The 15590-nt window shown below is 37.6% G+C and overlaps 1 protein-coding gene across 1 annotated transcript; it reads left to right on the top strand.

Annotated features, from left to right (window-relative positions):
* The first annotated feature begins 1511 nt into the window (after positions 1–1511).
* LOC121306694 (N-acetyllactosaminide alpha-1,3-galactosyltransferase-like) lies at positions 1512–11270 on the top strand. Its single transcript, XM_041238541.1, has 6 exons — positions 1512–1561; positions 5046–5102; positions 5523–5588; positions 6566–6607; positions 7289–7426; positions 9626–11270. The coding sequence occupies exons 5-6, from the start codon at positions 7308–7310 to the stop codon at positions 10311–10313; spliced, it is 807 nt and encodes a 268-aa protein (XP_041094475.1). The 5' UTR covers positions 1512–1561; positions 5046–5102; positions 5523–5588; positions 6566–6607; positions 7289–7307; the 3' UTR covers positions 10314–11270.
* Positions 11271–15590: the final 4320 nt, after the last annotated feature.

Genomic DNA, 15590 nt, shown 5'->3' with positions numbered 1-15590 from the left:
TGCTGTATCGATCCAGTTCTCCCATAAGAACTGTTCTTGCCTTCTGTTCCAATGGCAACATTTTAATCTGCTCCGACCATATAGGACTGTTGGCATGCATGCAGACTTACAGCCCGGGGTACAGGAGGTTCCTCTGCCCAGATAAGCAGCCGAAAGGTTATGCGGTGTAACCCCAGGGACCGACGCTCTCCCTGGTGGTTCACTTACGCGACCACTGACATGTTCCGGGTAAGTGGCAAGTCTACTTCCAGCAATTCATTGCAAGGGAACTCACAAAAACTAAACTAAAATACAACTTAAACACACACTAGTGTAACAAGAAGAACAAATAAATACATTTAAGTGGCCTTCCTTTACTTTGCGTTCAAAACAAGATGGAACGTAAAACCTCTTTCTAGCGTGCGCTTATCTGCCCTTGAGTTCCTCACTAGAGCAGCAGTGTTGCAATAATATATTTTGGCTGTTTAACACAGTGACGCGGTAGACAATATTCATATAATTATATTGGGATTAAGCCTGATGCAGAACACATGCATCGCAAATAAATCACTTCACACTACAACAGCAGAAACAACATCTTGGAGGTACGCGTCACTGTTCTGTGCAGAGATAACCATGCCCCTATTGAATTTTACATAACATACAAGGTGTGTTTAACAACATTAGCCCTACTCCTTTGGTGGCAGTGACAGTTTTGGTTTCTGACTATACAATGTCTTTAAAAAATAAAAAGTGCAAAAAGCGTTTTGTTTTTGTATGTGGCCTGTGTATGTATACTTTGCAGGAAGTGGGTACGATTTGCACAGTCGCCTCCTTCAAAATATCCCGTGCCTGTTATCTCACAGCACATTAACCTCTCCGTGAAATGCAGCTATGCAACCAAACTTTACTTTTAAACGCTCATAAAGCTCTTTGATCTCGCTTCCTGTCAAGTCGAGCCGCATTCCACTGCTGGATTTAGCATTGTGTGTGGAAATCTATTTTTTAAACGCGGTGTGGCACTGCGCATCCAAAAACAAAACCAAAAAAAAAAAAAAAAAAAAAAAAAACCAACAACAATGCATTCAAATTTCAATTCGAAACACGAAATGGTGACCGTTATTAAACTATTTATTTATACAACAAGAGTTATTGGAAAGAAGACTGCGAAACGGCATTGGATGTCCAATGTCATTTGAAAGAGGGCTTCTAGTTATGTATGGTGTAAGGACCGCTGTGCGAAATATTACGAATCTAAATAAAACTTGAAAATGAATCCAAGAAAAAAAAAAAAAAAAAATATATATATATATATATATATATATATATATATATATATATATATATATATATATATATATATATATATATAAAGGGGTTCCATTATGGTTTCTGCTGTTAGTTGTTTTCTCTCCCTAAAGAAGTCACGTGATGTAAAGCGGTCCACACCCTCAAATTATATTTCTTCTAACTACAGCCAAACTAGTCTCCTTCAGTGACCTTGTTTGGAATTGAAACAGTAACAGTAACGAGTCTCGGAGATCTGCACAACGTTTTTGGGGAAGGAGGTTGTAAACTTAGGGTAAGTTTAAATTAAATTGAGATATAGCAGGATTTCTTATTACAGTATAATGCATCTATTTCTCCAAGCACTGAATTTGAATAAGACGTCTAAACAACGTCTTTTTTTTTTATTCAATTCTATCGAGAGCCTCGTTTTTGTTTTTTGTTTCTTTTTCGTACTGCAAGCTATTGTCAAGTTCGCGTTTTGGGTGTTTTCATAGCCTAGTATTCCTTTGTGTAGTTAAACCTATATGTTGTGTTTTTAACACCAGGCTATTTGGATATATGGTTAATAGTTTAGTATTTATGATGCCACGAAAAACGCCCTGATTCAGCCTACATTACCTTTTTGTACTGCAAAATAAATAACGGTACTATAGCAATAAGTCAAAACTGTCCTGTTTGTTTGCCACTGCTCGGAAGCCCTCTTACACTTTACAGTATAGCCAGCACCGGAAATATTATGTTGGACACATTTATACTGTACGTCCAATTTGTGGAGTACAGTTATTTTTAAAGCTTACTTTACATTACAAGTACACCTCATTTAATACTTAACTGTTACTGTTATGCGAGACTATTGTTTTTTTACCGTTAGATTGTGTATTCTGTGTGAAATGAATGTATTTTTTCACACAAAGAAACCATTTACTGTAAAACAAAACAGCCCAGGGCTTAACTTGTTTCAGAAATGGTATCAGAAAACACGGACAATATTCGTGACCTTTTTTTTTTATTGTGTTGCACTTTTAAATTGCTTTCCCTGTGTTGCTTCCCGTTGTCATTAAATGGAACATAATGACATCTGTGCAGTGAAAAAAATTAAATGTGGTGTGGTGTATAGATTTGTTAAATTATGTTGAAATAACTTGTTTCAGAAATGGTATCAGAAAACACGGACAATGATTGAACAGGGAATTAAAGGGCACATAAGGACCTTTTTATTTTATTGTGTTACATGTTCCCATAATAATATTTGATGGTGGGAAATGTAATAACTGTGTTTTTATGTGTTTTCTTTATTAGGTGCTTCATTTATTTGAGCTGGGTCAGGATTACATGTTTCATTATTGATAGTGGTTTTTATTCGAGGGCGGTGTCTATCACAAATCTGATATCTGAATGTGCCACTTATGCATGCTTTATTTGTAGTTATGTAAACAAATATGTAGTGAAATGCAAGCAACAACAGTACGTTAATTGCTGCTTTTCTTATATGGCTTATTGTCTATAAATGTGTTCTCTAATATTATAAGTTGACTCTCTTTGTCATTGACCTTGATTCTGTTTGCTAATCTTGTTATGTTTTAATAAAATGATGCAGTACAGTCTCGATAATCAAGACTCACAAGGAGTTGGAGTGATAACATGGCAACAGCAGGCTGATACAGAGCCAAATTACTAAACCAGCTCAGAACCAGGAACCTAAAACAAGGAAAGACAAAAGCACTTCTCCTAATGCATTTTGAAACATGCATTTGCCACAGTAACGAACTGTCGTGATCCTGCTGGCCGTTGGGTTTTTTGACGGTGTGTGTTATTATCATACTTGTTTTATTTCAACAACGGCGTTCACCTGTAAAAAGATTGTGTAAAAAATGAACAGCATTTCCAGCACCGAAGGCAGTTTTGTCCAAGTGTTTTTTTTTACAAGAATTTCATTGAATCAGTCTGTTTTCAATGCTGTGAGCCATTTACAGGTTTCTTCCTCAGCAACAGGAAACACTAACTGACAATTTACAATGGTGAATAAGTTGGTGGTGTAAATCTAGACACAAACCAACATGCAAGCACTATAATTGGCAGTGCAATGAACAATACACTTCTTACTCTAAAGGCATATCACAGGACCAGTTCTAAAGCGGATGGTCACTGCTCCCATCATCCCTACTACAGCATTACAAAGCAGAGGCGCTATGTGTGCTAAAGTTTCAAAGCAAACTACATTTTCAATTGTTTCACTGTTTGATTTTCTCCAAGCAGCATTAGTGTGGGTTCCCATTATCTCTCCCCTCAGTTTCAACTGGTTGGATGCATTGAGAATTGCACAGGGTTGAACAGGACAAGGAAATACATGCATGAGGGGGCTTCTGAATGAAAACTAATATAACTGTAAAAATATATGCTCTTCATGTGTCATTCATCTTCTACTTGTTGTTGTTGATTTTTGTGTGTGTGTGTGTGTGTGTGTGTGTTTTTTTTTTTTTTTTTTTTTTAGAGAAATCATGAACCCTAAAACAAGAGTTGTTCTCATCATCGCATTCTCATCCACACTGTCGTTTTGTGCGTTTAAATAGTGAGTATAACGTGTCTTAGTCCTTTTACCTAATTTAATACTTCCTGAAACCCTACCTGCCGTGCAGTGTTTTGCATTAAAAATAAAAAGCTATCCGATATCTTAAAGAAACCTAGTATGAGTCCAGTTTGCACACCTTCCTTTGTAGGCAGTCTGTAACATCTGCACGTCCTCGGGTTGGTTCACTTGCATCATCAGGGGAAGCAGCCAGTTTTGTTTATGCAAGAAATCCTTATCATCTGCCACAGCATTTTGATTTGGTTTTTCTGCTCAAGTCTCAGTTCTGTTTCTACTTTGAATTCCTGGCCTCTTGCAATAAAGCAGTGAATCAGCTTCCCTCTGCTGTGTGACTGCACCTCCTGATCGTTATGAATTCATTCTTGTATTCTTCAATAATCAATACAGAGTACGTATAATGTGCTGTACTTAAAGGGCTCTTTCATTATTAAAAAATTCCTGAAATCTCTCTTACAAGAACGCCCCAACACTTTACCTTCGCTCTGTCACAGCATTATATTTGTATTCCCAAATTCGTGGGTCATGCTTCTCTCAGTGTTTGCTAGGAGAAGGAGCATTTATTTTAAGCTTTGGTGTATCAGGGTTTCCTTCAGTGCTCCTTTATGCATTCATTTCAATTGAAACACCAGCATTGTAGCTGGAGGGAGAATTAACTTGCCTGGGTAAAGTTCAGAAATACTCCTTCTCCTGCTGAATGCTCTGCGAAACAGACAGCGCTGGGTATGGCAAAGGCAGTGATGTGCTTCTCATAAACACTACAGCCATGATTTGTATGTATATATATATATATATATATATATTTTTTTTTTTTTTTTTTTTTTTTACCCTCCCGTTTTCTCAGGTCATTACGCTAAAAGTCCATCACGATTTTTTCTTAGTGTTAGAACTCTAGCCGTCTATCTTTTTTTTTTTTTTTTTTTTTTTTTTTTTTTTTTACATCCTGCTTGTTTTTTTCTTTTTTTCTTCATCTTCTTCTTGAATTGAATTCCTGAAATGTTTGTTTTGTGACTTCAGAAAAACCGCTGCCAGTGAAACCTTGGAGTGAATGTCTTGGCTTGTCCGTTTCCCTTGTGCTGTTTTAAACTATTTTTATGTAATCCCAGCATGTCTCTCCACTGTGACTGCATTTGCAAACTAATACTAACCTCATTAAGCTGCAGCACCAGCTCAGTATTCCTTTATTTTGCAGCACAGACAAGTGGCCAGACTTCACACACCTACCCAGTATTTGCAAGACCGATTTTAGGTAGGTTGCCCCAGGACTTGTGTGGCACTAGTGTTTTGGGTGATGGTGTCTGTGTGTACATGTGCCAGTGATCTGTTTGATCTACAGGTGAATTCAGGTCTCCCTGAGAGGAGAGTAATTAGTTGACTTATGCAAAGATGGTTTTCACAAATGCAATACGGTTTGATATTCGACAAATGGTTTTTTAGCACATGTTGCAGTTTTGCTGTTAAAGGTTTCTAATAAGTGCAGCGGGCTCAGCGAATGTGCATCGTAGTTCTAAAATGAATTCAAGTTCAGAATTAATTGAATAAAAGCACGTCTCAGTTTGCTTTGCTTTGCTTAGTACTTTTTGTATGTAAAAAAAAAAAAAAAGAAAGAAATTTTATGTGGTGTAGGGATGGTTTGGTATTACATTTTATTTTTAATATTTTTTTTTAGGGCGGTTGAAAACTCAACCTTGAATCCAGATCCTCAGAACCAGTACGTTTCCGCATTCTCTATATGGTATAAACTCCTCTAATATTTTGAGTATTGTTTTTTTTTTTAAATAATAAAAAAATAATCAAACTTTAAATAGCCTTATTTTTTTACCTGCTTTCACTTTTGTTTTAAAAGTAAAAACCACAGCCACATTTATAACCCATTGGTATGTATATAGTGTAATAGTGTTCTCATGAAATCCCAAATGGAAACTAGACAGAGCAAAAGAGTTCAAACAAAATTGAGTTATGCCACTTTTTGTAGCAACATAACTTCAAATATCTTCAAAGGTGTGTCTTTGGCATTGCAGGATTTGCATACAAAGAATGCACACAACAACAGTGCTGCTTCTTATCAATATAGGAAGAAGCTACTGCATTGTTGAGAAGTATCCCCCCTTTTTACTTTAAGAAATGCCAAAAGGAATGCAAAACATGTAAGTCAGTATGCTGGCCCACATACACAGAAAGCTGTTCTGAATGGGAAGGACCTTTGCATCCACTGCAATTAAAGACACTTCCTGCTAACAAACCATGCACTAAAAACTGACCCGATAAGTGACTTCCATTTGGAATGGCACACCCTGTTTTGAATCTACTACAAGTGATAATACTTGAGCAGCTTACAAAAAAGACACAGTTGGTTTTGGCGAATGGTCCCAAACCATTAACTGGTGCCCATAGGAAACTGAAAATGTGCAACCAATCTCAAATTACTTTATTTTATGTGTTTAATTTAAACTAAATCTGGAGCACATTTTAGTTTTAAGTGAATTTTACTATTTGAAGTTATATCCCAAACTTCTTTTTCACCAGAGTTTACTATGAAAGTTTTATAGATTTATTATTTTTATTTTTGAACAAAGTTCATCCAGTCAAGCCAAGTTAAGTTAATATATCTGAGCTTTACATTTCTCCAACACCTGTATTGGTACTGACTTTTAATAAACGTCTGTGAAACCATGTTTTAAAATTAAACGCTTTTAATCCATTTCCATTCAGGAAAAGTGAGAAACTATCATTACAGGACTGGTTTCTTCCCAGGTGAGTTTACCTTAGCAATATGTTCTTCATCAAATGTCAGCAATGTCAGCATAACGACAGCTATGGTCAAATGTTTTGCATCGCGTGGGAGCAATGGCCAAATGTTTTGCATCACCTATTTTAGGCTTGAGGTGCAATACAAAATAAAACATTTTAAAAATCTATATGAACATAATTTTAAGATATTTTATGTAACATCATGTAATCTAAAGAAACTACAGAATGAAATTGCAAAAGTCTACCGGAAGCCATGATAATAGTACAGTGATTCATGTTAGATTTCGATAGGGCACATTTTTCAGTCTCAGTTTTTCATGAAGTATATAGAAAACAACAAAGCGGTATGTAATTCAATATGTTAAAGGGACGTTATTGAGCAGGTTTCATTCAAATTTGTGGAGTAAAATGAACATTTTATAGGGTGATGCAAAACTAGCTGGATTTCTTTAGTTAACTGTCATGCTGTGAAGTTTATAGTTTGTGACCAGCCCTGCCTCTCTATATATTTCAATGCAGCATGTGTTCTGTGCTTTTGGGCACATATTCACAATATGTGGTAAATGCTGCCAGCCTTGCTATAATATAATGGCATTTATCCATAATGGAAGGTATAACGAGCGTCGACTGTATCAGCATGCATCCTAACCAGGTCTCTCTCTCTCTCTGCTGATTCCCGGGCAGCAATAAAATCGAGCTTCGGATGAAGACCACCTGGAATGCCCCTATTCTGTGGGAGGGGACTTTTAACAGGACCTATTTGGAAGAGTATTACAGGAACAATCCCGTGACCATCGGGCTGACTGTGTTCGCACTTGGGAAGTAGGTGTTTCTCTTGGGAAGTAGGGGTTTCTGTTTAATGAGAGAACCGCTTTCTGTCTTTGTTTAATTTGTTTGTAAAAGTCATTTTAATTTCTCACTAAGAAGATAGAGCATTTCTTGACCATATTACTCCACTCAGACAATAAATATCTTGATACCGGTATTCTTGATCATAGGCCTAACCCATGGGGCAGAAGGGGTACTTGCCCCCCACCCCTATGAATATGGGGGGTTCAAACTATATATCTTGCCCCTCCACTTTTTTTCATTTGTTATTTGTGTATTATACCTTGTTGTGTTTGGCATTGTTGCTTTAAAATCATTTAAAGTATTCAGAGGATGGGCAACATTTATAAATGATCACAATAAATTCTCCCTACACGAACATATTGGTTTGACCCAAGGTCTGCACCGTGACTAAAGTTAGCTAACAGTAAGAAAAACATTGTTAAGTGAATGTGAACTCAGCAGACGGTCAGGAGAGACGACTGCATGAAATATTAATACTTAAATAGAGGCATATATTTCATATTTATTACTCCCAAAAAATATCTGAAGGAAAAGAGAGAGTATAAGACCGTTAAGGAAGAGAGAATATCAGACCATTATTAAAAATGAAAGGTTGGGTTTTAGAATTAAGAATTTGGCTAATGTTGCCGCAGAACCATGAACAAGTTCAATTCCCACCAAAATCTTTTATTTCTAACTTAGATTAAACAGTAGTAAATATATAAAAAAGTGGCACTTCAAAGCCTGATTTTCCTTTAATAGCTGCATATTGGAATTATAAGTGCTGTACAGCACTGTGCTGATCTGCCACTGAAACCAGCTCTGCTGTTTGGTGCTACTTGTGTTTGTACTCAATAAATGCTCAGTTAGTAAATATTCTATATTTTATGTTGAAACCCCTGTTCAATTTTGTGGATTTGCTATTACAAAAACAGTAACTTGAAAAAGATTGAACAGTAAAAACTAGGTTTACCAGAGCTTCTTGGCAATTATTATTTTACCTTTGCCCTCTCCACTATTAAACAAAGTGAGGCACCCCTGTACCTGATGAGACAAATTTTCGAAGAGCAAGCTGTCTCGCAAGGTACAGTGTTTCCTCAACAGCATATATTCATTAGGCATGTGAAACGTATCAGTAAAAATGTGTTTTTGCAATAGGGTCTGCCATAACTGCTTTCTCAGTGTGCTGCAAATGAATGCTGGAACTAACTTGTTGCTTACTGGAATGTAAATGTTAACCAGCGAACAAAATATCACATGTTTTCTTCATGCTTGGCTGGCTCAGGCAGGCGTAGATTACAGATTGCAAAATAGGTGGGCGGCAGCAAGCAATTCTGCATCAGAGTACACAGTCACAGTTAGTCAATTATTAAGCATCTTAAATCGCTGGTACTAATGTGGATTTATATAGCCAAGTTTAATTCCTCAACAAAATGTTGTCTGTATATGGCTCCTAAGTGGCGCATCCAGTAAAGGCGCTCCACGTAGAGTGCAGGATGTGCCCTATAGCCTGGAGGTCACCAGTTTGAGTCCAGGCTATTCCACTGCCAACCATAGACAATTGGATGAGCGCTGCCCAGGGGGGTGGGGGGGGGGGGGTGGGTTAGGTCGGCCAGGGTGTCATCGGCTCACCGTGCACCAGCGACCCCGGTAGTCTAGCCGGGTGCCTGCGGGCTTGCCTGTAAGCTGTCTGACACTGTAGGCTGCATGGCAGGCCTGCAGAGTGAAAAGAAGCGGTCGTCTGACAGCACACGCTTTGGAGGACAGCGTGTGTTCATCTTCACCACTCCTGAGTCAGCGTAGGGATGGTAGCGGTGAGCTGAGCTTAAAATAAAGTATAATTGCATATATCAAATTGGGAGAAAAACTTGTGTTCAGTCATGGCGTAACACATTTCAAAAAGAGAAATTAAGAATGGAGATCAGGAAGCAAAACTATTGTGTGCATCTGTTTATAGCTACAAGTTGTCCGAAAGAGGCTGAACAAAATCTGATCTGCATTGTATACAAAATTAAGCATCAAAAAGTACTAGCTTTTGTAGAAAATATCCCTTGTGTGTACTGAGCACCTCATACAGTATATAGCACTCAACCCACATACACACAAATTCTTCTAAACTTTGTAACAAAACTATTCCAAGGTCTTGAAGAGAGTGGTGAAGCTAACCAGATATCTCTTACTGTTACACAGATACCTGGATAAGTATTTGAAGAAGTTTCTGGCCACTGCAGATAAACATTTCATGCCTGGCCAGAAAGTTATCTACTACGTGATGGTGGATAACCACTCCAAACTCCCGTACATTGAATATGGAACCAACCGCTTATTAAAACCCCGGGTTGTTGCAAAAGAAGCCCGGTGGCAGGACATCAGCATGATGCGCATGAAGACTCTGGCACACATGCTGCAGGACTTCATCAAGGACGAGGTAGACTATGTGTTCTGCATGGACGTGGACATGGACTTCCGCGCCCCCTACGGGGTGGAGACACTGGGGGAACTCGTGGGCCAGGCCCAAGCCTGGTTCATGAATTCACCCAATACTGAGTTTACCTACGAGAGACGACCCGAATCCAAAGCATACATTGAAATGGGGCAGGGCGACTTCTACTATCACGCGGCTGTGTTTGGGGGAACCCCGTCCCGGGTTTTGGATCTAGTGAGAAGTTGCTACGCTGGTATAATGGAAGACAAGAAAAATAACATTGAGGCTGTGTGGCATGATGAAAGCCATCTGAATAAATACTTTTTGGAACACAAGCCCACCTTGATTTTATCACCAGAGTACTGCTGGGATTATAAGATACATACAAAAATGGAACATGTCAAGTTGGCTTGGGCTGTGAAGGACTATGCAGAAGTACGGGACAATGTTTAACCAGCAAGGAACTAGAATTGGGAACTGTTTATGTCATTGAGCTTTAAAATCAGTTATACCAAAGACACTTGCTGATGAGCTGGTTGGATTTCTCATTGTAACAGGGTCTTGACACTTTTTGCTTTTTGCTTTCTGGACATCAAACAGTGGAAAATCATCTCTCTGTGGAATACCCAAATGCCTTATAAATTGGGAGCAACTTGTCTGAATCTGATGAGAACAAACATTTCTGATAAAGATTTAGTTCACAGTGACTTACCAACTCCCAGTAGAAACTTTAACTCTGATTTCAATGCTGGTTTGAATTGGGAACAATTGGAAAAGGGATTGCCATAATCAGATCTCCTGCAACTGTTTTCAATGTCTTAGGTTTGAAAGGGATATTGGCACATAGCATAGGTGGGTGGGTGGGTTCATGGTTTATTTGCACTACTTTTAAGCACATTTCCAGTCACTTTTTGTAATGAAGGTTTGACTTGAGATACAGCAAACACTTGTCAAGAATAGAAGTCTGTTGTAGAGTTCTGGGTCTGTTTGACAGACCTGGTTGCTTAATAACCTTGTATTCTTGTTGTGCTCTATCTAAAACATACTAAGCATACCAAAAGCACTGGCGTGTGAGTGTGTCTCAAGGATGCATTAAAGCAAGGGGTAATGTGTTTGATTTGGGCTTGTTTGTAACTGGTAGGGCTTGTGAGGGACTGGCAGTCTGATTTCCAAAGCCTCATCTCCTGTTTACCACAGCGTGTGACAGAGCAGAGCTGTTCTGGAACACCAAGGTGGATCCGAGTGCTTTTATGCTCTAATAAAAATGTAATGTGATTGGTGGAATACAATGCATTTAGAATTGTAATATATTTTTAGACTGGATTTCTTTTATACTGGTTTGTTGTAAGGGTGTTGTATGTTTTGAATAGAAGAATAAATGGATGAACCGTTGTTGGAAATACTGATAAAGGTTGAAGAAAGCTCTCTGATTGATTTATTTAGTCATAGTTTCTCCCCATGTCACTTTGGTTCATGGGTATCAATCAGGTTAATAATAAAATGGGGAGCTAATATAAGGATGTTCTATTTTTGTTATTTATTACAAAATGTGATTTCTGTGGAATATATATATATATATATATATATATATATGTGTGTGTGTGTGTATATATATATATATATATATATATATATATATATATATATATATATATATATATATATATATATATATATATATATATATACAATGATGCGTTATGAGGTGAATAAATACAGATCCTTGGCAAGAGAATGAGACAATAGTGAATATTTCTGTATAGTGTGTTTTAAATTGCTTCTGATTAATTAAAAGATTGACACACTTGCTCAGCGGATTACTCTATAATTTTACACTTCTGACCTCATTATTTATGTGTGTGTGTGTGTGTGTGTGTGTGTGTGTATATATGTGTATATATATATATATAAACATTTTGTTGGAAAACAAACGTCCTGAACTTTTTTTTTTTTATAGAAGTTGGTTTATGTACTTTTTAAAGTTCTCTTTTTATTTCTTTACATGTATAACGTCTAAGGGTTCAGTGAAGGGGATGAGTGTGACCTCACTGCACTCTAACAGTACAAAAGCAGGCTGGTCCACGCTGTTCAGAAGCCTGTCCAAATGTTAGTTGAATAAAGCTGCAGCACTGCTTCAGATTTTTTACATTAGACTTTCTCTTCAAACACAGATGACAGACCCGGTCAGTGATAGGCTAGCCAGTTCAAGGAGAAGCTATTATTAGTAAATGATTTCTCCTTGTAGGTGGGGAGTTGTTCAGTCTCCTCTGATGATAAACAGAATGATTCAATTCCGTGGAAATGGTTGGGTTTCACCAGGAGGGTCATTTAGAAAATAAATTGACAGGTTTTTTGTTTTCTGTGTTGCAGTGTTTGTTTGTTTGTTTGTTTGTTTGTGTGTAAGAGCGTGGGAGGAGGTTGTGATGTGTGTTATCATGGGTTCAGTTTTCGTTGGCTTTTATTTCTTGCTCATTTAGACATCAGATTGAAACAGTGTTTTAACAGATGCAGTTTTCATTCACATTGCTGTTTGATAAAGCTGCATTCAGTTGAAGGGCTTTTATAAAAACTTCTTACACCCAGGCAAACAGAACGATAGTACAGGTTCCACTTACATAATTCTATAAAAAAAAATTAAAAAAATCTTTATGAAAGTGTTTTTAAAAAATGTTAATGTAATCCAAAAGAGTAAAATATCTACGTGCAGCATCTGGAGAGTTAGTGACTGTGTGTGTTCTCTGTTTCAGCACATTATCACTTCCAAATGCGTATATGTAAGAAATTGGATTTCTAAAACACATTTTACACATTTCAGCTGTTATTGGTGTTTCTGAAGTGAACTGGGAAACAACAATCCTCTTGAAGGACATTTCACTTGAACATCTGAAGTTTAAACATTTTCTAAGAGATTACACAGTTACTAATATAGATAGATAGATAGATAGATAGATAGATAGATAGATAGATAGATATTAGTTAAGAATGCATTTTTAATGAGGAACTAGTAGTGGTTGTCTGATGTTAAACACTCACTCCGTATTGTCACCATTACTCATTCATTTCAAGTTTCAATAGCTCATTAGGCACATACATAAAGATATTTACATTTTACATAGTGAGCAGGTAAGTTTGTTGATTTGTTTGAGTAGTACTGTTCCTTGGGATAACAAAATACTGAGTTCAAGTCATGTGATTTCATAAAGACACCAGATGCTCAGTGTTTGTGTTGAGTTAAAATTGCCAAAATGAGTCGATTTTAAGAATCTGTATCAATAGCCATTTGAAAAGACATGATTTTAATTAACGCAAGAATAGACAAAGATAGACCGCGCCCCGCTTGAGTAATGAAGATCACCTGGTTGCTATCGGCAGAGAAGTTGCCCGGAGAATGAGATGTTCTGTTTCAACAATCAGCAGACTAGTCCAGAAAAACCAGGAAACCGGCTCTGTGAGGGACAGGCCATGTCCTGAAGGCAGAGGGTCACCAAACCGGCCCAGGACTGTCACATCGTAATCGTTTTCAGACTGCAGTGGCTACAGCATGAGAAATTCCAGGAAGAAATAACCAGTGCATCAGCAGAATGACTGTAGATCGCTGTCTGCCCATTCAGGGGTAAAATTTTATGAAATCTCTGTCGTCTGTGGGCCAGAGAACATCTGAGGTGGTGGCAGAGAGAGTGGTGGAGTGTTTTATTCCCCAGTGAATGCTGTTTTGCCCTTGACAGACCTGACGAAAGACAACGTGTGTGGAGACGTCGTGGTGTTGGAACATTTTGTTTAGAGATAAATGAATGATCTTAGAATACAACTCACAAACTGAGCATAGGTTCTGGTTACATTTCTAATATGACTAGGGATCAGATCTTTAAGTCTTCTGAATTCTGTATCCTGGCTTTTATCTTTAGAACAAAAGACTGACAAACAGGAGAATGTTGTAAAAACAAGCCCTTTGATGTCCAGCCCTAACATGAAAGTTTTGCTTAGAAAATACAGTTGGTTTATGAGGGGGACATAAAATTATATACAGTATAATAAACCAAATAATATCTGTTTGTTAACTTGTGTCTTCTCTGTGCTTGGAGAGACATAGTTCCTAATTTTCTCTACCATATTAAAAGAAAATCAGTTCTAACTTTGCAACCAAGACTTCAACTGATTTTATCACAAATGAACAAAGAAGTTGCATTTTGAAGTTTGTCACATGCATGTATATATATATATATATATATATATATATATATATATATATATATATATATATATATATATATAAAAACCAAGCAAAGACTGTTTGCAAAACTAATTGTTTCATTTAAGGAGAGTTTCCGATTAGCTGTTAGAGAGATTGTGGGATAGTGTCTGCTCTCCACTCTCTGATTGGCTGGGCTTTTTAAATCTAATCAGCCACTGATAAAATAAATTAAGCAGCAGCAGACACAAAGGCTTTCAGTTTTTTGTGCTCTGTCCAACTTCCTATTCCAAGTGCTTAGTAGGAAGAAAAGCCTTTTTGAGCCACCCCTGATAAGCTCCTGTGCACACTGTGTAATCAGTTGCTTTACTGATAATCACTCCTTAATCGAGATTTTTAAAATACATATAATTTGCATGCATGTAACAAACATTAATATACTGCAACTATTTTCAGCTATTCATTTAGTAATGACCAAATCCTTTGAGTAAGTAATTTATCTAAAAGGTCCTGCACAGAGAGAGTCCTCCCTCCAGTGCTGAGGCTCCAGCTGAAGCACAGCTGGTCAGACTAGAGCATGGAGTGCTGGTCCTGTTCCAGCTCCACCTTCTATAAGAGGAGAGCAGCAAGGACCTAATGCACAGTCCGTTCTAATGGAGGAAAATATACATTGCATGAAAGCAGATTACCCTGAGGATCAATTAAAAGCCCTATGGATCAGTTGATGTGTAATTTGCAGAAGACACTTTTCCTGTTGCTAATATACACCAATTCAGTGGAATGCGGGAATCGTAGCTATCACCTTTACATATTCTTCAACTTTCCTGACTTTTATTATGCAGCAGGAAGAGACAGAGCACAAACTCTTGAGTCAGGAAGCAAGCCTGTTACAGGAGAGGTGCCCTCCTGCAAGCAGAAAAAGGAATGGAGCAGACAGACTGTTACAACCACAGGGTTAACTACTTGCTCTGTTCATTTAGCGATCATGAAAAAAAAGCCTCGAGTTGATAAAAAACGCTAGATTAAGAAATGCTTAGGTAAGGGTGTCAGATCTAAACTTGATCCTCAGGGTTTAAACTATCGAAACAATGCATGTTGTCCTTGATAAGGACTTGTGTGCATTAGAGTAGAAAATGAAGTCTCGCTCAGGGCCTCTTGCAACAAGGGGTTGTTGAGGTAAGTTTAGTAAGTGCAGTATAGACAGTATAATGGTACAAACCAACCGCCGGCAAGCAAACTTCTGACAGCTTCCTGTGTGGTTTCCGCTGTTGAGAAAGAAAGAAAGAAAGCACAATAAACTACAGATAGCGTTCCTGCTGAAACTTCCTTGACCAGGGGCATTGAACTCTTGCATAATTGTCAAACCACACAGTTTCGCATTTGTAAGAGTATATTCCAAGATGTGATTCTCTTCAAAGAGTTTTAAGTGGATGCATTTATTTAATGTCAATGTCTTAATACAGCACATGCCGACTTTTTCCTAATGCCACTTATTTTTTACCTGTGCAATATCATATTGTGTGTGTATGTATGTGTGCCGT

Source organism: Polyodon spathula, chromosome 49 (genome assembly GCF_017654505.1).
Source record: "Polyodon spathula isolate WHYD16114869_AA chromosome 49, ASM1765450v1, whole genome shotgun sequence".
Lineage (NCBI taxonomy): Eukaryota > Metazoa > Chordata > Actinopteri > Acipenseriformes > Polyodontidae > Polyodon > Polyodon spathula.
Note: the sequence above shows the minus strand (reverse complement) of the source record. Positions and strands in the feature narration are given on the sequence as shown.

Coding starts and splice junctions, on each gene's coding strand:
- LOC121306694 (XM_041238541.1), top strand. CDS start 7,308: ATGAAGACCACCTGGAATGCCCCTATTCTGTGGGAGGGGACTTTTAAC. Junction 7,427..9,625: donor ACTGTGTTCGCACTTGGGAA/GTAGGTGTTTCT, acceptor ACTGTTACACAG/ATACCTGGATAAGTATTTGA.